The sequence below is a fragment of the Oryctolagus cuniculus genome, chromosome 9 (genome assembly GCF_051225735.1).
Source record: "Oryctolagus cuniculus isolate XC-2025 breed Fujian yellow rabbit chromosome 9, ASM5122573v1, whole genome shotgun sequence".
NCBI classification, from domain to species: Eukaryota; Metazoa; Chordata; class Mammalia; order Lagomorpha; family Leporidae; genus Oryctolagus; species Oryctolagus cuniculus.
Window position 1 is genome coordinate 96,169,658 of NC_142875.1, and position 23,206 is coordinate 96,192,863.

General features: G+C 44.3%; 1 protein-coding gene across 12 annotated transcripts in view; it reads left to right on the plus strand.

The window, feature by feature from the left end:
- Positions 1-23,206, plus strand: part of ATP8A2 (ATPase phospholipid transporting 8A2) — a 726,614-nt gene that overhangs the window by 537,046 nt on the left and 166,362 nt on the right. For all 12 annotated transcript variants that reach the window (XM_089304392.1, XM_051850718.3, XM_089304397.1 and 9 more), the window contains 3 exons: positions 1,033-1,107; positions 4,995-5,117; positions 8,250-8,328. In XM_089304392.1, the coding sequence (XP_089160518.1) occupies positions 1,033-1,107; positions 4,995-5,117; positions 8,250-8,328 (277 nt within the window). The remainder of the gene's footprint in view (positions 1-1,032; positions 1,108-4,994; positions 5,118-8,249; positions 8,329-23,206) is intronic.

The following is a 23,206-nucleotide window of genomic DNA, read 5'->3' on the forward strand; positions in this document are numbered from 1 at the left end:
CCTGACACAGGTCATTGCAATGCCAGCGTTGATTTCAACCCGGTGTTATCCTGGTGTAGCTTTCTCCATTGCCAATTATTTTCTACCACAGAAACTGATTTAGTCTGTCATTGTATATACCGTGAGAGTTAATTCTGTGATTTGTATGGAGTATGTTAAAGTTTACCCCACATCACTGGAGTTCTGTCTCGTTGTATGCAAACACCAGTGTTTTGTATTCCTTGTTTCCATATTTGCCCACTTCTAAGGTTTCTGTCCATCCTCCTCATTGCTCACCCCCATTCTACTCCCTCTTACTGCCTCCATGGCTTTTCCTGATTATACCTGAGTGAAATGTTATTCTCTAAAATTGTTTTATTCCCCTGTCATTTGGCACTCATTATGATCTTGGCAACTTTGCTCTGCAGCCATTTTTATGTCAGTCTTGCCTAAGCAAGTAGAATTATAGACTGCTTGAAAGCATGAATAATAGTCTGACATTTTATTTTTCTAGTCATCCCATCTACTCCAAAAGGTGACTTGAGTATGCTTCTTTCATGCTAGTGTGTTGGGACCTTCACAGACCTCCAGTCAAAGAGAGTCAATACTTTGTGACCTTAAAACACACTTGACCAACAGACGAGATGTTGCTGTTGTCGACTTCATATTTTTATCTATTTGGAAGCCCTACAAAGACAAATAATATTTTCAAATCAACTTTATGGAACAAATGTGCATTGATCTTCCAATCAATGAGAAAGTGTTGACACAAAGCATATTTGAGAAAAATTCAGTTGCTTTTGTGTAAACATATGCATATTACCTCTGAAAATTGATGTGCCTTAAATATAAATTTTCTTTCTTGTATTGATGTTTGTGATATCAGGCACTTAACATCCTACAAAAGAATAACTGCTCTCTATGGTCCTGTGGCTCACTATTCCTTAGCAGCTGTGTCCAGCTGGTCGGCCACATTCCCCATGACTTTTTCAGTGAATGGCAACACTGAGGTCAATATTGATATAAAGCTTCATGAACTTTCTTCTCTTTCAGCTCTGGTTCGCCTTTGTTAATGGATTTTCTGGGCAGATTTTATTCGAACGTTGGTGCATCGGCTTGTACAATGTGGTAAGCCTTCTCCCTCTCTATCTGATGGCATGCAGAACTTCAGGGACATTCCTTCACTGTTTATGTCTGGGAAGTGTGTGTAAGTCAATCATTTGTGTACTTAGCAGGCAGCACAAATACATCTTTAGGGCCTTTGTTGCTGCGACACATCCTGCAGAAGCCCAAACGCTCCACACATGGTTTCAATCATAGCAGATCATTCTTGAATAACCCCATGAAATTATTAACCCATATATCTTGATAATAGACCCTTGTTACCCCTTTACTAAATGCCTGCACAACATTTTCATGTTTTTAGCTCAAGTAAAAATTTCTGAATTACATCTGAACTCACTGCACTTCATATTTTGACTTTTGAATTCTTAAACATAGATACAAGTGTGCAGCATGGGATCGAGTGTCATTTTTGTCCTCCTTAAAAGAAGCATCTGTCCTTGTGGAAGAACGTGTTCTTCCACTGGTAGTGCTAAAATAATGAATTCTGACTTCCAGCCACCGTGGAGAATGGTAATCAGCTTATTTGGTATTTTTCATGATTTTCAAGTTCTTTTTTCATTACTTGACTGTAATGAATTCACAGGCTAGGAATATATATAAACTGTAAGCTGAAGTGACTCAGGAGCTGCTTAGCGTTCCTGCATTTTGTTTCACTGACAGGAAGAACTGATAGGCTTGTAGCAGAATATCTTGGAGACCTCAGAATGGCCTCTTGAGCTGTGCACTACCCCTTACTTCAGACCCTGGCTCCAGCAGCCTCTGCCCTGAGGGATTTTTCTTTCTGAAGCAGCCATCATGGATAGGATTCTCCATGTTATACTATGCTGTAACAAGCAGTGAGGCTGTGTACACATTAGTGACTAGATATCTGAAGCACCCATATATTCAACCCTCTTTGGTGAGCATCCAGGATGCTGCATGCTGGGGATTGAATGCAGCAGCCTGACCTTGGCCCTGTGTGCCTTTCAGGTTGAGAAGGTCAAATGTGTGCCCTTGGATGCCTCTGAGGCTGCGTTGGTCAGCCAGGACCTGAGGTCACTCACGGCTGTGTGCCTGTCACCTTCCTACAGATGCTGATGCCCTGGAAGTGAGCGGTGGTGAATTGATGTGCTGGAGAAGCCCCTCTAGTCCGCCACCCCAGGGACAGGGGCTCTGCAGCCTCACCTTCGTAGAACAAAGGGAGACCAGAAATTGTTGACTTGCAGGCCTTGAAGTTTTCCTGAGTAGGTCAGAGTTACGCGGTTGTTTGGGATAAATATGCTGACTGCTGTACAATGATTGAGCACGTACGATGTGTGCGGTTCAGGGAATGGAAACTTCTGAAACCGTGACTGGACACTCAGAAGGTATCCTTCACCATTTAAAAATTTAAAACTTTCATATAGCAAAAGAAGCCATTAAAAAAAAAACTGACAGACAAAGAGGGCACTTAGATGAAATTCTATAACACAAACCAAGTAGACATCTGTTCTAATTCACAAAGTCTTGGAAAGTGGGTAAAGCATGAATAGTAAGTGGACAAAGGACCTGATAAGAGGTTTCATGAATGACCAATAAATATGTGAAAACATGCTCGCACTCACCAGTGGCCATGGAAGTGCACATTTTTAAAAGTATGAGTTAATATCTTTAACTTTTCAGAGTGGGTAATAACCAAGACCAGTATAACTCTGACTCCTAGGGAACTAGGGTGACATTACTCTTCCTTTGCGAGGGGAGAGGTAAATGATTTAAACCTTTTTTGAAAGCAACCCCTCAGTGTCTGGTACAAGTAAAACTACATGAATTCTTTGACCAAACTACCCCACAGAAAATTTTTTAAAAAGTACGTAAATTGTAATATGTTATAGATGTTTATTCCATAGTGTTTGTGGTAATGAAAAATTGAAACCAAAATGCGTGTTAGTGCAGTGGGCAAGTGACTGAGGAAGTATGGGTTCATCCATACTGTGAATTATTATGTAGACATCAGAAACACCGCATTAGCGTTGAAATCGGTGGGCTCAGAAGGCTTTCCGTGATGGACGGTTTAGCAGTCAGAGTATGAGGAAGAAAAATGCATGTAATATCCCCTCTTTTGCAAAACAGATGCTCCCACACCAATCAGCATTTGTGTATACAGGGTGCCGTAAGCAGGGGGAAGACTGGTAGAGCCTACTTCACTGTCAGCCCAGAGATGCTGAGTGGGGGTGGATGGGGAGTGGGTGGAAGGAGACAGTCAAGTTCTTCAAAAAGGAAAAGAAAAAAGCCAGCACATGTATGCACCGATGCAGAGCAATGGGGGCAAGAACATGAGCTCAAAAAGCTTGTGAAACTTCTGATCTGTTAGACGGGGCGCCTCCTTCTTGCCATAGAACGCCCAGCGTCTGTGACTGGGAGGGAAGCGAGTACAACAGCTCCGCATCGATTTCTTCCTGAAATCTGTGCAGCTTGTAGGAATCCCAGGGCTGCTTCCTGTCTGCCCGGGGTGAAGGAGGCGCGGGAGAGCTTCCCTGGCTTCAGTCACCACGCCTCTGCTGGCTGGATCCTTGCAGACTTGGGAAGGCGTGTTTCTCTGGCCAGACACTCACTCCAAATAAGTGCTGTGAGTTCAGGGTTCTCTACGAGAGGCACATCTGATCCCCACAGGCTTTGGCTTTGTGAGCTTGCTGGGTTTGTGGATCTGGATTTGATGGGTGCTCAGAGCAGTGAGAACCAAATTGGAGGACGACCCCCAGGGCCACACAGCAGTTAGGAGGGTTAGGTTCTAGTGCTCCGTGGCACAGCAGGGTGACTCTTAGGTAACATCATGTATTGTGAATTTCAAAACCACTAGAAGAAAGGATTTAGAATGTTTCTATTACAAAGAAATGATAAATATCTGAGCTGATTATCCTGATTTGCTGATTGTACATTGTATACGTATATTGAAATATCAACCATACCCATGAATATATACAATGGCATGTCAATTAAAAATAAATAAATAAAATGTTTCAATGTCAAAAAATAGTCCAAGTCTTAGAAGGCACTTTGTGTCCAAGAATGCAGTTGTCATGGAAGATTATCCAGTCTCTCACCCATCCTTGGCTTGCACCAGGCTCTCAGCCAGCTGCCATTGTGTGTCTTAGAACCCCGCCCTTCAGCCATAAAATATATGTGTGTGTGTGTGTGTGTGTGTGTGTGTGTGTGGTCATAAGTGCCTGGAGCTTTGTGAGGGGTGGTCCTTTGTCAGGGCATGCTTCCTCACGCACCATGTCCATCATCACTCTACCAAATCCTAGAGGTCACGTGCCTTGGTGACAGTCTTTCTCTTCTCCACCTTGCCTGCCCTCCCCCATGAATAATTTTGCAGAGCACTGTGTTTCTATTTATTCATTTTATTTTTTTATCTATTGATAAACCTATTGCCCTGCTGGCCCCTGTCCCGACCTTACAGTACATGCAGTTCCCAGAGGCCAAAGCCCTGCTTCCTTTGCTTCTTCCCTCTCGAGTTTGTAAAGATCTCTGTTCCTGGTGCTCATCACAGTGCCTGGCCCATCCTTCCTTCACCTTGAATAGGAAAATCAGGATGGGAGGCTGTAAGATTGTGCCTCCGCTAACGGAGCACAGCATCACCACCCGAAACCCATCACTGCCCCTTTTGCAAAGGAAGGTACTTGTTCATTTTACCAAGAGTTCTTGGCTCATCAGAAATGTATGATGTTGGCTTTAGTGGCCGTGTATTCGTTCTGCACTGATGAACGGTAAGAAAAGGTCTTTCATTTGTTTTCTTTGTCTGGGGAGTTGTGAATCACTGAGTCTCAGGTTCGGACTTGACTGGAAATGAAGTCATCGTTCCTCGGGCCTGAGACACTGGAGCTGTGTGCCTCGGAAGGGCCGCGCTTAATAGCTCATTGTTCTCCACGCAGATTTTCACCGCCCTGCCGCCCTTCACCCTGGGGATCTTCGAGAGGTCTTGCACTCAGGAGAGCATGCTCAGGTTTCCACAGCTCTACAAAATCACCCAGAACGCCGAAGGCTTCAACACAAAGGTATCCACAGGGGCTACAGAGCGGCCCCCGAGAAGGGTGTGTGCGGCTGTCTTTTGTGGTTCAGCTCTGGTCATCCGACTGTGAGGAGCATTTCAGAAGCAGTGAGAGTGTGCACCCCCTTCCAGGCAGCAAGCCCAGGGAGTCGGTGATGCATTTCTGGGGAAAGGGGTCCCGGATGTGGGGCTGGCTCTCCCAGCTCCAGTCAGTCAGCTCCTGCCCTCTTCTTGGCTTTGGCTGCCAGACCCTGTGAGGGCAGCAACACCCACAGCCTGGGTCCTTTAAGATCAGCCCTTAGAGACCGCATATGCTTTCAGACAGCGGACTTGAGGCCGACTGGGAGCTTATCTGTTGCTGGAGTTGCATCTTAAGGAAACGATTTCAAGGGCAGGTGGTCGGCACAGCACGTAAAATGCCATGTGGTGGTGGCATCATATATCATACTGCCTGAGTTCAAGTCCCAGCTTCACTCCCAATTCCTGCTTCCCTAGGAGGCAACAGGTGATGGCTCAAGTACGTGGGTCCCTGACACCCATGTGGGAGACCCAAATTCAGCCTAGTCCAGCCCTGGCAGTTGCAGGCATTGGTGAGTTAATCAGCAAATAGAAGACCTCTCTCTCTCTCTCTCTCTTTCCCCCTCCATCCCTCCCTCCCTCCCTCCCTCCCCCTCTCCTTCCCCTCTCCTTGCCCTACCTCCTCCCTCTCCCTTTCCTTCAAAAAAGATGTTTCTCAAAGTAGTAATATTGAATAGATAAAACCACAAGGATCAATGATGCCAGTTATGCAGTTTTTGTTTTTTTTTTTCAGATGAGAGTAGGAAAAGAGAAAGCATCTAGACAAAACAGGTGCGCAAGTTCAGCATCTCCTATCCAAAATACTTAGGACCAAAAGTATTTTGGATTTCAGATTTTTTTTCTGATTTGGGAATATCTGCATTTATATACATAGTGAGATATCTTGGAGATGGGACCAAAGTCTAAACACAAAATCCCTTTATGTTCCTTGTACACGAAAGTCCAAAGGTAATTGTGTGCAGTACTTTGAAGAATTTTGTGTGTGAAATAAAGTTTCATGGAATATAATTTTCTACTTATGGCATCATGTCAGCCCTCAGAAAATTTAAGAGTTTGGAGTATTTTGAATTTTGGCATCTGGGATGCTCTACCTTGTACAGGCAATCCTGAGAAGACCCAAGCAGAAGCTGGGTTGTGCATGAAAGGGGCTCACTCAGTCTCTCACATGGCAAAGGGGTCCTGTTGCAGAGCCCCCTAAGAGCTCTGGGCCACCTGCTCAAAGGGAAGTCGTGTGGCTCACCTGCAGAAGAGTCCAGATGTGAGAACAGCTGCATGACCATCCGTGTTTCCATCTTAGGTTTATGTGCAGGAGAGAATTAGGCAGTTTAAACACAGGTCCATTGCCAAGTTCAGTTACAAGACTATGAACTGGTTGTGTTCACTATGTGCTGGGGCCTTAGGAGTGATGACGTGGGGAGACACCTCGCAGGTCCATAGCAGACACAACCTCTGAAGCCTTCCTTTCCAAGCCAGATGTTACCGACAGTCATCCTTCCCAGCCACCTTATCCTTAGGCAGGTGCAATAAGCATATCTGAGACTGGGAAAAATAAATAAATAAAAAAGACTCATCCTAATGGTTCCACCATCTTCCACACACAAAGAAACTATTAACAGGGAAACAAGATCCATTTTCTCTGCATAATTTACATAAATCTGTTGTCTATAGAGTTTGAATTCAAAGACCATTTGGACCAATGCCAAAGGAAGCAGAACCAAGTCTACCAAGACTTATTTGCAGGCACTTTGAAGATTTTGTTTTGTTTTAGTAGAGAGATCAGGAAATAGGTGGGGAGAAGTGGATGTTTAAAATGGAAGAATATTGCATTGTCTTATCATAATGTTTCTCATTATTTTCCCCTATCCCACTTCTCCTTAGGATTAGATAACTCCCAGAACCATCTGGAAAATTCACAATACATGAAATCTAGTTGTAACAGTTTTGTCATCTCAGTGGCTAAAAAGATGATTGAAATGCATTAATGAAACCTTAGGGTAAACTAAAGTTTGTGTTCTTTAGTTACTTTCAAGCATTCAAATAAAAAAAAAGAATTTTAATGTGAATAATATTAACCCAGATCTCCAAAATTAATGGAAAAAATGAATAAATTTTTTTAAAGATTTGTTTTATTTATTTGAAAGACAGAGTTACAGAGAGAGAGGTCTTCTATCTGCTGGTTTACTCCCCAAATGTCCACAATGGCCAGAGCCGAGCCAATCTGAAGTCAGGAGCCAGGAGTTTCCTCCAGGTCTCCCATACAGGTGCAGGGGCCCAAGGAGTTGGGCCATCATCTGCTGCTTTCCCAGGTGCGTTAGCAGGGAGCTGGATCAGAAGGGGAGCAACCAGGACTCGAACTGGCACCCATATGGGATGCCAGTGCTTCAAGCCAGGGCTTTAACCCATTATGCCATAGCGCCAGCCTCTGAATAAAGAGATTTTCAAAGATAAAAGAGAATGCCATTTAGAATTTATATGTGACAGTTTCAATCTCTTATTAACAGTTTGGACCTAATGCCACTTTTGGATGACTATAAAATGTTGTCTGTCATGATGATAAAGAAAACTAATAGCTTGTTTTTCAGGTGTGGATAGATTGTGTGTTGCACTACATATACTCAGTTGTGTGTATATTTGAGGGTACTTCAAAATGTTCATGAGGAAATGCGATGAAAAGATGTTTGTTTCAGTGCAAAAAAGATTTTGAAGTCCATGCATACAAAAGGGTTCATGAAAAATGTACATTTTGAAAAATCTATGAATGGATTTCAGAATTTTTTTGCACCAAAATAAACATTTTTGAATGCCATTTTTCCATGAATTTTTTTGATATACCCTGGTGTTTTGGTCTTTGCACTGAAATAATATTATCTGGTGTAAGTCCAATCATTTGTTTGTAAAAATGGAGGAAGAGTTGGATTTTATTTTAAAATTCAAAAACGATGTGCTCCTCGCAGAACTGTGCACCCGCTGCCAGCACCTTCACAATGCCGTGTCTGTTGAGAGCTACACAGAGGTCGCGAGTTCCGGGCGCTCATGACTCCCTGGGTTTGTTTTCCCGCAGGTTTTCTGGGGTCACTGCATCAACGCCTTGGTCCACTCCCTCATCCTCTTCTGGTTTCCCATGAAAGCACTGGAGCACGGTAACGGCTTCGTGATTTCAACTGTCAGCAAGTAGCTTTGCAGCCCCTCTGGTGCCAGTGTGTTCACAACTTTTTTTTCTTTTTTTAGTTCTGCAGAATGAGAGATCACAAGAACACATTTCAGAGGAAAAATAAACCTAACAGCTAACCAGAGCTAGCCCCAGCTTTATAGCTTTTAGGTTTCGTCAGTTCTGGCTTTGAGAACCCATTTTCTTTCCAGTTGACTGGGTAGTTTAAGTACTGGGAATTCTAAACTCAATTTTTAATAACTCTTTGAGTCAGGAATCATGGGGAAAAAAAAGCACTATGCTATAATGAAATGTTGATGTGACTCTTGTCCTTGAGTTTGAAAATCTCTGTTAATTACTAGGGCTTTCATTTCCCCAAGCCTTGCAAACCGAAATTCAGAATAACTAAATCTTGCAAGTTTAATCTTCTTAGTTTTCTCCATGAGTCTCCTTCTGTTGATGCATCTCTTCTGAAGTGGTGGTTTGTTGGGGGACTCATTTTCCGTGTGAGTGTCGTTAGTCTGTCCCTGTAGCGGAAAGAGAACAGAGGCAGTCTCCTTGTTTGCTCACACTTCTTAATACATCCAGAATGCGGCCTCCTGAAGTGACGTCTCTCTAGTCTCAGCAAAGGAAAATGTATCATGAGAATGCTACTCTTTCATCCCTCTAAAATAGTAATAATCCCCCTGGGAAAGATTACCCCAAATGTTGACTAGACAAGGCCTTTTATTGTTCAAAGAATATGAAGTTTCCAAGCGTCTTTGTTTCTGTGTCAATGTGTTTTATGCCTCAAACAGAAATGATTCATCCTCGTGGCTATCTTTAACCTATTAAGTACTGATTGAGAGAAAATGCATGCACAGACAATTGCTCATGCCCTATGACCTGTCCTTCTAACTCCATCAGAACTGTTCTTCCTTCGAGGATCCCTGAGTCTTTAGATCAGAAAATAAAATTTTGGACCCCGGGAACTTCCCCCAAGAAGGGCATGGTTTGGAAATCATTTTCTTTTAACTCTAAAGCTTCCTGTGACTCATCTTTACTCATAGTGGGTTTAATGTGTTGTCAAACGGTTTGGTAAGTACAGGCTTACAAGTACTTGTTGGATGTGATTTTATTTCAGAAACCATGGCATTGTAGTGACAGAAGCATCATCAGAGCAGGATAGGAAAGCGATGGGACAATATATATGATGAGCATAAGAGCTATGAAACAACTTTGGCAATCGTCTTCTTGTCCCTAAGGCTGTATTTTCAGAATTTAGGAAGAAGCAGTGGATTACACAGACCTGCCACAGTTCTACCTCCGGGCCCCTGACCCTTCTCACCCAGACAGTGGACTGTTTCTAACTCAGAAGCGTTTGCCTTTGGACTCCAGAAGTCTTACAAGATGTTTGTTTACTTGCTTGCTTCAAAAAGAAGTGATGTGATGCCTTCGCAGTAGACACAGTGGCTTTCTCTTCCTAGAGCTGTGGTCCTGTGCTTTGAGTATGTGGCTTGTGGTTTATGGTGGGATTGCTCTCATTTGCCTACTCTGCCATGTAAATCCATTCCTTCACTTCACGTGGTCTGTGTTGAAAAGGAAGTAGACTCAGCAACTGCTAATTTATTGAGTAGAAATCACCAAGTGAATTTTAAGTTAGATTCTGCCACCCTTATCTATTTCTTCCAAATTTTGCAATTTGCTTAACAGCCAACCAATAGGATGATTATCTACTATTTCTGTTATTAACACCATCATCATCAATTTCATCATTTCACTATTTTTCTTGAGCATTTAATATAGGGGTTTTCTTTTCATCACCCTGCAAACAATAATCTATTAAGTAAAACTCTTTAAGGGGAAATAAATTGCAAATAAATTGGCCTAAAACAACAGATGGCCACTGGTATTGTTGATTAGTTGACTTCCTCTAACAAATCAAATGTTTTAGAATGAATATCTAAATTCTTCCAATGAGTACAATACAAAAATAGTACATTAGTGCTTATTAGCCTTATTCTTTCATATAATATTTAAGTTTAACACTGGTGGGTGCCACGGGTGACAAATACACCAGTGTGGGTCTTACCTTCCAGGAGTGTGTAGTGTGGTCAAGGATATAATATTTGCACAAGGTAGCAGGAGGCAGAAACTAACTCTTGCCAGTTAGATATAGGTTAAATGTTACTGGAATTCAGAAAGCTGAGAGATTCCTTTTATTTGGAAATACTACTGGCTTCTAAGAAGAGGTACCCATGAAGTCCAATGAGGAAAAATCCAAAAAAGTGTGGAAATTCAGGGCAGGTGGAAAACGGTGGACAGATAGGCACTTTGACCAAAGATGAGAAAAGTTTGAGAAGAGTGGTGAAAGCTGAATTGTAGACAGCTTTGAAGATGAGAGTCAGAAATTGTGACTTAATTGCACACTTGTTGGAGAGTCAATATAAAATTTAGATCAAGAAGGAATTTTGGGATCACAACAGTTTGGGAAAATGAGCCCGCAGTGTCCTGTAAGGTGAATGGAAGAAGGAAAACTGGTAACAGGACACTTGTTGGGTCTGCAGAGGTGCCAGGTAGATGCTTCGTCAGGGTTAAACCCAGAAAAAGGGATTGTGTCAGAGAAGGGACTATGGAGAAAAACTGGGGCAAACCTGGGGTGTGCCAAGCACTCAGAGAATGCGGTGGATACAGACAGAGGCAAGCCAGATGCTGCCTCTCTTGCCCTCCTGGTGTCCACCCAAGTTCAGAGTTGATGACCAAGAACTATTGCTCAATAGCCAGCAAGTAGACTCCTGCAGGCTAAGGGTAGAGATTACAATACAGGGCCACAACCCTAGCTAGTGAGTCAGGGAGAGTCTTCTCCAAGGAAGTGATATTTAAGTTCTTGAAAGAGGAGAGGAAGGTGTGGTCAGGTAGAGCAGAGGACGTGTGGGAAAAGGAGCATCCCTGACCAGAACCAAGCTGCTGAAAAACCAGAAGAGGCTTTGGGAGGACCTGGGCCATGCACTGTCCTTTGTTGGAATCTGATGATCATTTCAAGACCAAAGAGCATCTCTGGCCCTGGACAGTGACTGTGGTGACCTGCCATGGACTGAATGTTTGTGTCTCCCTTAAGTAAAATGTTGAACCCTAATCCCAGGGTGATGGTGTCAGGAAGTGAGACTTTGGGGAAGTGATTAAGTCGTAAGGATGGGGCTCCATGGTGAGATTAGTGCCCTTATAAATAAGGGACCCCAGAGAGCTCCCTGGCCCCTTCTACCACTTACGGGTGCAGTGAGAAGTTGCCCTCTGTGAGAGGTGGGTCCTCACCAGACCCCAAATCTGCCACCACCTCAATCTTAGACTTCCCAGCTTCCACAACTATAAGAGGTAAATATCTAATGCTTAGAAGCATGCAGGCTATGGTGCTCTGTCAGGGCAGCACAGACGGACAAGGACACCTGCCTACCCCTCCTCTGTTCTCATGGCAGCTGTGTATCAGCACATGTCTTTCTGCATTTACAGTGTGGTAGGCAGCACCACCCCCAGCTGGGACCACTACAGCCTAGACAGGGGGCAGTGCCTGGAGAAGGGGACAAAGAAGTGGAGACTGAGAGCCGAGGGCTGGCAACTGGGGACCTTCTCCTGGAAGGGTTGGAGGTAGAAGAGGTGCCAGCTGGGATTTTCCTGTGAAGATGAGCCAGTTCTGCAGAGAAACACAAAGGATTCGGCGAGAGTGTGGCAAGTTGTTTTTTGGAGGAGTGACAGGAAGTCAGTGGTGGAAATCAAGAAAGATGGAAGTTCAAGAGGTGCAGGGTATGTCAGCTGATCTGATTATTACTTGTTTATATGAGCTGATTTACTGTCCTACAAGGGTTTCTTTCTTTTTTTTTTTTAAGAATTCTCAAATTTTTTAAAAGATGTATTTATTTACTTGAAAGTCATAGTTACACACAGAGAGGAGAGGCAGAGAGAAAGAGAGAGGTCTTCCATCCACTGGTTCACTCTCCAGTTGGCCACAACGGCTGGAGATGCGCCGATCCGAAGCCAGGAGCCAGGAGCTTCTTCCGGGTCTCCCACGCGGGTACAGGGGCCCAAGGACTTGGGTCACCTTCTACTGCTTTCCCAGGCCACAGCAGAGAGCTGGAATGGAAGTGGAGCAGCCGGGACTAGAACCGGCGCCCATGTGGGATGCCAGCACTGCGGGCAGTGGCTTTTACCCGCTATGCCACAGTGCCGGCCTCATACAAGGGTTTCTTAACTGTCATTCAGGAGGATATATACACCCCACACCTCAAGAGGCAGAGGAACATGACGCCAGCTTGAGACACATAAGGTCTTCTCAAAGCAGGAGGACCCCAGTCTAACAGAAAAGAGCACTGTCCGATCCCTTCCATTGTCCAGGTGCTGCCCGACCTGCCCACGCCCAGAACCCTGAGCTGGACCAGGCACTCAGGTGCCTAAACTAGCTCCACACCTTCTTCCGTGCTGTGTGGATTATGTCCTCAAGACAGTGAGTTTTTTAGAAAATTCCCTCTCTACTCTCCCTGAAGAGAGGCTTAGGTGTATCAGTGCTATTCACTTTGGGGAAGGTGTGGGCACATTGTTCATTCCCTAGAATGCTTCCAAAAATTTAGCTTTGCTTATTTTTTTAAAGATTTATTTATTTATTTGATAAGGCAGAGTTACACAGAGAGAGGAGAGGCAGAAAGAGAGAGAGAGAGGTCTTCCATCCACTGGTTCACTCCCCAGTTGGCCTCAAGGGCCGGAGCTGCGCGGATCTGAAGTCAGGAGCCAGGAGCTTCTTCCAAGTCTCCCAGGTGGGTGCAGGGGCCCAAGGACCTGGGCCATCTTTCACTGCTATCCCAGGCCATAGCAGAGAGCTGGATCGGAAGTGGAGCAGCTGGGTCTCGAACCGGCGTCCATATGGGATGCTGGCGCTTCAGGCCAGGGCTTTAACCCGCTGTGCCACAGCGCGGGCCCCAGCTTTGCTTATTTTTGCATGGTTTTGGAGAGACTTTTCAGTGCACTCCTTTGCTGTTGGAGTTCACGTTGATTCATTTCAAATTTCAAAATAAATTTTTCCACTTGAGCAGTTCACTAAATCAGATTTCTTCCAACCATCACCTTACATTTATACCCTTTGATCTGAAAAAAAAAAAATGATTGTAGCTTAAGACCGGGGATGTCACCTTCCCAGGGACTGGAAGTTGTCCAGAGCCTTGGATTTCCATTGGTGCATCCAGTCTGCACAGCTGTGCAAACCTTTCTGCAGTGGAGTGTGATTATGGGCAAAAGAAGGAAAAAGCAGCTTTGATTTTTTTTTTAGAAAAATAAAATTTAAGATTTTTCCTGATGAAATTTAAGAGGGAGGTGATGGGAAAGAGAATATATCAGCAGAGAGAGGTTCCTAGGAAAATCTCTTGATTTCCCAGGGTCCACACTGTGAAAGCCATTCCCTCACCTCTAAGGAAGACAAAGTAGCATACAAGTACTGGGGTATTGGCACTAATTAAGCAAAAATACCTTTCAGCATTTTTGGAGGCTGTTTTATACATTTTAATAAATATGTTACTGTAAGATCAGATAGGTTTTATTCCCTAAAACAATAGTGCAGATGGATAAAATAAAACTTAGCATTCCTCTCCCTGCTCATGGCATTGTTGGGCCATATTATCTTAAACTCTTTATGACCTATACCTTATTATTATAGACTTGCATATTTTATATCATGTAAATCCTGGTACTTCCATTGTTTCACATTAACCTAAGTATGATTCACTTCCCAAATGGCCATAACAACCAGAGATGTACCAGGCTGAAGCCAGGAACCAGGAGCTTCCTCTGGGTCTCCCTTGTGGGTGATGGGGCCCAAGGACCCAGGACATCTTCCACTGCCCTTCCAGGTGCAGTAGCAGGGAGCTGGATCAGAAGTGGAGCAGCCTGGACTCAAACTCGTGCCCATATGGGATGCCGGCACTGTAGGCCTCAGCCTAACACCCTGTGCCACAGTGCCAGCCCCCAAATAAATGAATCTTTAAAAAAATCCAAATAAATAAAAGTCACTGATAATGCAAAGTTTAGAAAAACTCTAAACTAAATACGGAAGATTCAGAGATGGGCTTTCAGTGTTAAGCAAGACTGAAAAGAGGATCTGCCTTCTGGGGACACCTGCCCAGAGGACTCAGGGCAGTGGACATTCATAAAAGCCTGCAGTTACATGCAGTGAGTAGAACTTGCTTACTCAGGACTAGTGAGACAAAACATCCTGGAAGCCTTTAGAGGTATACAGTGGAAGTGCAGTTGATAAATCCATGTCAGTCAAGGCCAACCCGGTCATCATGCTTTAGAATGCAACCAGGTTTCCAAATGCAAGTGCAAGGGCTTTTTGCTATTCTGGTTTGCTTCAAGCACTGTCATGAAGGGGCTCTGGTAAGCCCTGACTTTCAAGATTGCTTTTCTAGGTAAAGGAAGTGCATCTCCTGAAGCCCAGAAAGGAGCCATAAGAGCCGTCAATTTCATTTCCGTATCTCCCTTAATGCAGTCTGGGTTTCACGTGTTTTGAGCGGTTGTGTTTGGCATGCTGTGTGAAGACGCCTGAGCCTGCATCCCTGGAGTCGCCGTGAGAACCGCAGCCGCAGTTCACGGGGTCCTCGCTGTCTGCAGTGAGCTAGCACTGCAGGAAACAGCCCGGCCTCTCGGGCACTCAGACCAGTGAAGGCTCATTTCTCAGCCTGGCCTCTGGACAGTGGCCGAGTGCACTGTTCCTGGGGAGAACTGACCGCATTTCTCTCATTTTCTGTATTCTTGATGCTCTGGCATTTGGGGTCCATCCAGGAGAAATTATCCCCTGCTCTTTCCTAAAGAAAGCAAAAGACTCCTCCCACAAACCAACCCCAGCAATGTCCTTTATCAAACTCACACACCAAGCCAATTATCCCCTTGTAGGACCAAGGACCTGACAACAAGGAACCAACCCAAAAGCCTGAGCCCACTAAATTATTCAAACTAGTCAACTCTGTGCTTAGTGCACCTGCCCCGCTGGCCCACTCATTTTTGCAAGAAACCAATAACAGCTTTGGCCTAGGCTTTGCCTTCTCCCCATCCTGCTTCACGATCAGTCTTAGAGCTTTCCCATGAGGCTCTGCAAGGCATACCTTGCCTCTGGTTCTAGGTGTAGGGTTTCTGTGTTCCTATAAAAGACTTAAAAAGGACCAAGGGTGGTGAGTTTTAGAGAGAGCTTCACAAAGCCACAGGGGCTTGGGCTGCAGGACAGAAGGGAGGTAGCTCAGAGTGGGAGCAGGAGAGGCACAGCCACGGGGGCTGTCCTGTTATGCAGATGAAGCCTCCCAGGTAGTAGCCCTGTGGGGTCATCTCTGGACCAGGTGTCAGATCCTCCATCCCTTCTTCCCGTGGAAGGATCATTCCTACACAGAAAGAAGCAGAGACAGCAGGTTGAAAAGCCAGCATCTGGACCTATTGTTTACTGATATGGATAGATGTAAATTTATTTTTTGCAAAAGGACACCTTCTTAGGGTAATTCCTGTGTCTCTAGAGGTCTTCAATTGCCCCGAGTGATGAGTTTGAAATATGCCATAGAGATAACTGTTTGCATGTCTCATCATACCCGGTGAAAACAAATCTGTGGGACAGGCTGTTGTGGTGCAGTGAGTTAAACCACAACTGGGGATGCCCACATCCCATATCAAAGTGCTTGGTTTGAGTCCCACCTCTGCTTCCAATCCAGCTTCCTGTTAATGCACCTGGAAGGCAGCAGATGATGGCCCAAGTACTTGGATTCCTAGCACCCATTTGGGAGATCCAGATTAAGTTCTGGGCTCTTGGCTTCCATCTGACCCAGTCTCAGCTATTGCATGCATTAGAGAGTGAATTGACAGATGGAATATCCCCCTTCCCTGTCTCTGCCTTTCAAATAAATAAATAAATAAATCTTTTAAGAAACAAACAGACAAACCCTGGTCCATTGCAGCGCAGTGGGGCTCCACTAAGCACGCAGCCCCTTGGTCTACTCTCAGCCTTAACACTGGGAAGGGAGAGAGCCAGGAAAAGGGTGGTTGGCTCGCACCTGTCTCTGGCAGGAAGCGATCCATCACTTCTGCTTACATCTGTCTGGCAAGAAGGAGTCCCAGGGCCCCGCTTAGGTGCAAGAGGCTGGGAATGTCACTTTGCTGTGCACCACGGATAAGAAACACACTTGTGACCTCACTTACTGTTTCCCTATTTGGCATTGACAATCCATCATTTGTACTTCCTGTTTCAAATCTATTTTTAGTAAACAAAACTGAAAAAGGGGAAAGACTGCAGTTCCAGTTTCACATCCTTCTCTTTATCCAGCAAAAATGATGTAGAAAAGAGAAAGGCCAGCAAAAGGCTTATATAACCAGGAACTTAATCCAGCACTTGTTATGGATGTCATTATAATCACTAACACTTGGGTAAACCCTAGCTTTATTTATAAAGCACTTTCCAATAATTTTGTACCATTCTTTACAGAGAAGGAACAAAATTAATACTCTTTGCATAAATACAAAGTATCAGAAGCAGAAAGAATTGTTTCAAGTTGTAGCACAGGCGCAACAGACACAAGCCAGGTATTGGTAAATGGGTTATCTGAAACTGGGACTACATCTTTGCTCTTCATACAAACCTTGTAATAGGAGACTAGTTGGTGTTGCACCTCCTCTGAACCTAGCTCAGAGGCCCAGGGAGTGAAATGGGCAAGGGGAGCTTGTTTAATATTCTGGAACTCGGGCTGGTTCTGAAAGAGTGCAGCTGGAAATTCTTGAAGTAAAAAAGAGAGTGGGAAAGCAGGAACTTGGCACCTGCTCTCTGACCAGGATGTCTTGGCAAATGCCTTCATGGCAAGGGAACAGTGCCACCTCCACCTAACCAAGTTCTGTGCGAGTGAAATGTCTGAGATTTTCAGTTCAGCTGCTCTGCTGATTCTGACTCCATTTCAGTTACAAAAATTCACCCCATCTGTTTTCATGATTATTAAGCCCTGTCTTTTCTGACTATATAGTGCTATGCTGTAACTTTGTCATCAGATTTTTTGCCTTTTGTCAGGGCCATTTCTGAATACATTTTGTGGTTTTGCTGGGTAATGATGTAATGTTTTTAATGAGCATTTAATTGAAACGGCATCTTTATAAAAATGTCATCATCATAGCCCTGTGGAATATTCTGAAATAAGTTCCTTGATCATTCTGTCTGTTTAGAAAATGAGACATACTTTTCTTACAAATTGTGGCTTTTTCCTACAAATATTTTCAAAGAGGTTTTTGCATGCTGCATTTTTGGGCTGTTACTAGCAATGTGGAGGGCCCGTGTGGTTTTTATCCCAGTTGTTCACAACAGTCTGTTTTAGCGACTGTTTTCAGGCCCCATTCGGCTAATCCTACCTCATGTCCATCCCTGGCCCCAGCCACATTTTGCAAAGAGATTAAGTCTGGAAGAAGAGTCTCGGTGGCTGCCTCGGGTCAGTGGATACTGAAGCCACAACCCCATATTGTCTGTAAGAGAACATGATGGCTGTCCAGGGCAGGGTTCTCTGGCTCTCATTTCATGACACTTTTCACGACTATAATAAGCACCTTCATTCTATGAGGTTTTACATGCAAACCACATGCAACCGCAGATCATTCTAAGTGTGACTCCGTGTTTTATCAAACCAAACAGATGGGAAAGATGTCCTATCTTTTTTTTTTTTTTCTTGGTGGAAATCCTCTGCTGGACTTTGGGGCCAGATAATGCCCTCCTTACAGGTGTAACCTATCTTGGATTTGCAAAAGGCTAACTGATCTCAGACCCTTCCATAAATGCCAGCTGTTGCGATGCAACCCGCAGCTTAATCCTTCTCACCTTCCCCCTGGCTCTTTCAGGCCTTTGTGTGCTAATGACAGGTTTCTGTTAGGAAGTGCACAGCTCTGCACTGGTTAGGGGAGGGAAACAAAGGTTGAGTGAGATCACCTCTTTCCAGGCATGCTCTTGATGGGTCTCTTTCATAGGGTCCTTTTCAGAGCCTCGCTTGCCTTGACCTCTGCTGACCTCACTGCTATGGCTCCCACCTTTGTAGCCCCACCCCCACCTCATCAGCTCCCCATTCCACCCCAAGCCACCATTTTTGCCTGCAAAGCCCCTTCTGCTCTCACTGGTCCCTCACGCCCCCAAGTATCACTGCAGGTTGCAATCTTGGAAAGAATGGTCTGCCTGCGGTTTCCACAGTCGGTGCATCAAGAAGGTCCTGGAAGGCCTGCCTGGGGAACCCAGCTGTCCACTGGGTTTGGGGAGGGATCCCCACCTTCAAAAAGCTTCACTTGAGATTTTCATTGCAATGACAGCAGGGATGTGTTCCTGAGAGCGGTAATAGCCTTGCAGCAGCGCTGTGCAGATTCATCCAAGTGGCAGGAAATATTTGGTCAGCAGCCTGCCTCAGGAGCTAAGTGGGCGATGGAATTGGGCTCTTCCAACCTTGGATGGTCAGTGAGCCAGTGCTCTTGACCACGCTCCTCCACCTGCAGGTCCTATCAGCAGGGCTCAAGGAGGAGCAGCACCCACAGGTGTTTGCCTCTGAGACAGGTGCACTCAGCCACCATTCCCTGGCAGCTTCCCCATCAGGGTGCTTGGGTGACATTGTTGACCAGTGCCAGAATCTTCCATTGGCTCAGGAGTATCTCCTTCAAGACAGTAAATTATTTCCAGATGGCATTAGCTCTGCCTGGGGGAAGGGGGTCCTCTTTAGGAAGCTGAAAACACTCTAATGCAGTGTTGGCTTATCTCGCCAAAATGATGATCCGAATGATCAGGTTTGTCCTAGCTTCACTCCAGTAGCTTCAGGGAAGCATATTGTGGAGTGCCAGTAGCATCCACTGTGAGGACGAGCCGAGAATTAATGCTTTGTGAAACTCTGCAAGCTGCAGTTGCAAAATGTCCTCTGGGTCTCGCTGGCTGTTGCTTCTGCTGCCAGGTTGCCATACCATGCTCTTTAGTCTCAAGGGTCCCCTCACCTGGAGGTGCCACCTTCCTAACTTAGCACTCAGTCCCAGGGTAGTCAAAGTTTGCCCTTTGTGGAGGCCGTGTGGCTTTGGGAACCGCATCACTTTTATGCCAACCCCCACATTGCGTTTCTCTGCTGCTGGTGTGGATGATGTTGTCCGAGCACATCCCTCCGCCCCAGCCTGACTTGGAGATGGGCGAGATGAGCTTTCCCTCTCCCGTGACATTCTCACAGCTGCAGAGTGTCTGCTCTGTGATTACCCCGACTCCTCTTCTGTCTCTCCTCTAATCCAAGGGTTCCCAGCCAGGGGCGACTTTGCCTCTCAGGGGACATTGGGTATCGTCAGATATTCTCATCACCCCTAAAAGAACCCCTATGCCCAAAAGCAGTCGCTTCCCATTTTCCCCAAACACCCTCTGCATTCTGTCGCCATAAATTTGCCTGTTCCAAATATTTTAGAATCTGCAATATGTGTCCTTTTGTGTCTGATTTCCTTTACTTAGCCTAAGGTTTTCAAGGTCCATGCTGTTGGAACATGTATCAGTACTTCATTCCTTTTTATTTCCTACTTCTATTCTATTGGATCGAAGGAAGGTGCTTCAGATAGATCATGGTCATGGGAAACGGAACTGAAAGCAGCAGGAATTTTTTTTTAAACTTTTATTTAATTAATATAAATTTCCAAAGTACAGCTTATGGATTACAATGGCATCCCACCCATAACGTCCCTCCCACCCGCAACCCTCCCCTTTCCCACTCCCTCTCCCCTTCCATTCACATCAAGATTCATTTTCGATTCTCTTTATATACAGAAGATCAGTTTAGCATACATTAAGCAAAGATTTCAACAGTTTGCTCCCACACAGAAACATAAAGTGAAAAATACTGTTTGAGTACTAGTTATAGCATTAAATCTCAATGTACAGCACACTAAGGACAGAGATCCTACATGAGGAGTAAATGCACAGTGACTCCTGTTGTTGACTTAACAAATTGACACTCTTGTTTATGGCATCAGTAATCACCCTAGGCTCTTGTCATGAGCTGCCAAGGCTATGGAAGCCCCCTGAGTTCACCGACTCTGATCATATTTAGACAAGGCCATGGTCAAAGTGGAAGTTCTCTCCTCCCTTCAGAGAAAGGTACCTCCTTCTTTGATGACCCGTTCTTTCCACTGGGATCTCACTCACAGAGATCTTTCATTTAGGTTATTTTTTTTTTCCCCAGAGTGTCTTGGCTTTCCATGCCTGAAATACTCTCATGGGCTTTTCAGCCGGATCTGCATGCCTTAAGGGCTGATTCTGAGGCCAGAGTGCTGTTTAGGACCTCTGCCATTCTATGAGTCTGTTGTGTATCTCACTTCCCATGTAGGATCGTTCTCTCCCTTTTTGATTCTATCAGCTAGTATTTGCAGACACTATTCTTGTTTATGTGATCCCTTTGGTTCTTAGTCCTATCATTATGATCAATTGTGAACAGAAATTGATCACTGGGACTAGTGAGATGGCATTGGTACATGCCACCTTGATGGGATTGAATTGGAATCCCCTGGTATGTTTCTAACTCTACCGTTTGAGGTAACCAGCAGCAGGAATTTTTGAGGTCCATGCATGTGTATTGCCACATTTTATTTATCCATTCACCAGTTCATGGGCATTTGAGTTATGAATAGGCTTTGATGAATTCATTATTTCAGGATACTATGAATAATTGTTGTGATGCTTCTGTGAACATTCACGTATTGGTTTTTCTGTGTGTGTTTCATTCCTGGGTCTTCACTGTTCTTGGTATGTAGGAGTGAGTGGCATTGCTAGGTCATGTGGTGACTGTGTGTAACCTGTTGAGGAACAACCCTTCAGTTTTCCCGTGTACGCTCTTTCTTTTTGCCATCAGCAGTGGGTGAGGGATCTAATTTCTCCATATCCTGGCCAGCTTTTGCCGTTGTTTGGTTTGGTTTGGTTTTATAGCTATCCTAGTGGGTGTTAAGTGAAATCTCATTGTGGTTTTGGTTTTGTGTTTCCTGATGGCTAATGATGCTGAACTTCATGCATTTATTGACCACTGGCTTACATTCTTTGCAAAAATGTCTATTTAGCTTATTTTCTCATTCTAAATTTGGTTCTTTTTTGTCTTTTTATTTGGGGACTGTAAAAGTTCTTTATCGGGATATAAATTCCTTATCAGGCATATAATTTGTGAATATTTTCTCCTTCCTTCAGCTTGTCTTTTCACTCTTTTGATGATGTCCTTTGAAGCACAAAAGTTCTCATTTTAAAAAAGTCAAGTTGGACTTTTTACTTTTGTCCCTGTATTTTGGTGTCATATCTAAGAATTCATTGCCAAATCTGAGGCCATAAAAATGTGCTTTATCTGAGACTTTTACAGTTTGGACCCTATGATCCAGTTTTTACTACATTTTTATCATTGTGTTTTATATACATATGTATGTATATGTATATAAATGTATCATGGTTATATATGTGTATTTAAATATAACAGACTTCAACATTGTAATAATTTTAAGTGTATAGTTCAGAGGCATTATTTACATCCAGAATGCTGTACAAACATCACTGCCATTTCCAAAATTTTTTCATCAGCCAAAACAGAAAATCTGTACCCATGAAGCAGTCACTCCTCACCTTCCCCTGCTCCCTAGTCCCTAGCTGGAACTAAATTTTTTATTGTAGTTTATTTTAATGCATTTAAATGTTAATAGCTACATGCAGCCAGGAGTTACCACATTAGATGCCCAACTCTAGTACCACCAATATCACCCTCAGGAAAGGATTGCTACCATAGCTACGTTTATTATTATTCCATTCTCAGTCACCCAAGGTCTAGTCTCCTATAAAAATTGAACTATTTATTTAAGAGGGTAACTCAAACCGTTTCACTTCCAGCTCAGAATTCTGCTGAGGTCACTGATCACAGTCAACAAATCCAGAGTCTTCTCTGGGGCTTGTGTTTGCCCCTCTGAATGTCTCAGCATTCTCTTCTTGCTTTTCGCCGTGTCTGCAGCCAGCCTGGTCTCCCTGATGGTCTTTGAGCTCATCTAAGGCTGTGTGTGTTCAGACTCTTGGCAGCTTCTCCTCTCCCTGCCTGGAGCACTCTCCCTCTGGCTGTTCATTTAGCTGGCTCCCACATACCATTCAGATTTGCTCAAATGTCACCTCCCTATCTGAAATAGCAGCCCCTGTCACTCTGTGTTCTATTACTCTGCTTTCCATTTCATTATAGCTCCTATTACACCTGACATTTTATCCTATATCTCTTTGTTTATGTGTTTGTGTTCTGTCTCCCTTGCCATAATGCAACCCTTCTGGGGAAGGGCCATTCTTTATCTACTTCCTGTAATACCTGGTCCAGTAGACGTTAAGAAAATATTTATTGAGTACATAATTGAATAATGTTATGTTTTTCAGGGCTATAATCTATGTCAGAATCAGAGAATGTGTTTCTTTATGGTGGTGTACCTTTAAATGCATTGTATTTGCCATTAAAACAATCTTAGGACCCACTACTGACAAGCAAGCCCCACCATTTTGAATAGCTCTTTGCCAGTACATCAAATTTGTTGCTTTCCTGATGTTGATTTAGCTTCTCTAATGTTACTCTTCATTTTCCCCTTCCCTTCCCTGCCCTTCTAATGAAGTCTTGCTTAAGTCTCCATCTGTCTTGACCATCCCTCCTCTAAGCTTTGATACTGTCCAGTTGTTTGTTTTTTTTAATTTTTGACAGGCAGAGTGGACAGTGAGAGAGAGAGACAGAGAGAAAGGTCTTCCTTTGCCGTTGGTTCACCCTCCAATGGCTGCTGCGGCTGGCGCGCTGCAGCCGGCGCACCGCACTGATCCGATGGCAGGAGCCAGGTACTTATCCTGGTCTCCCATG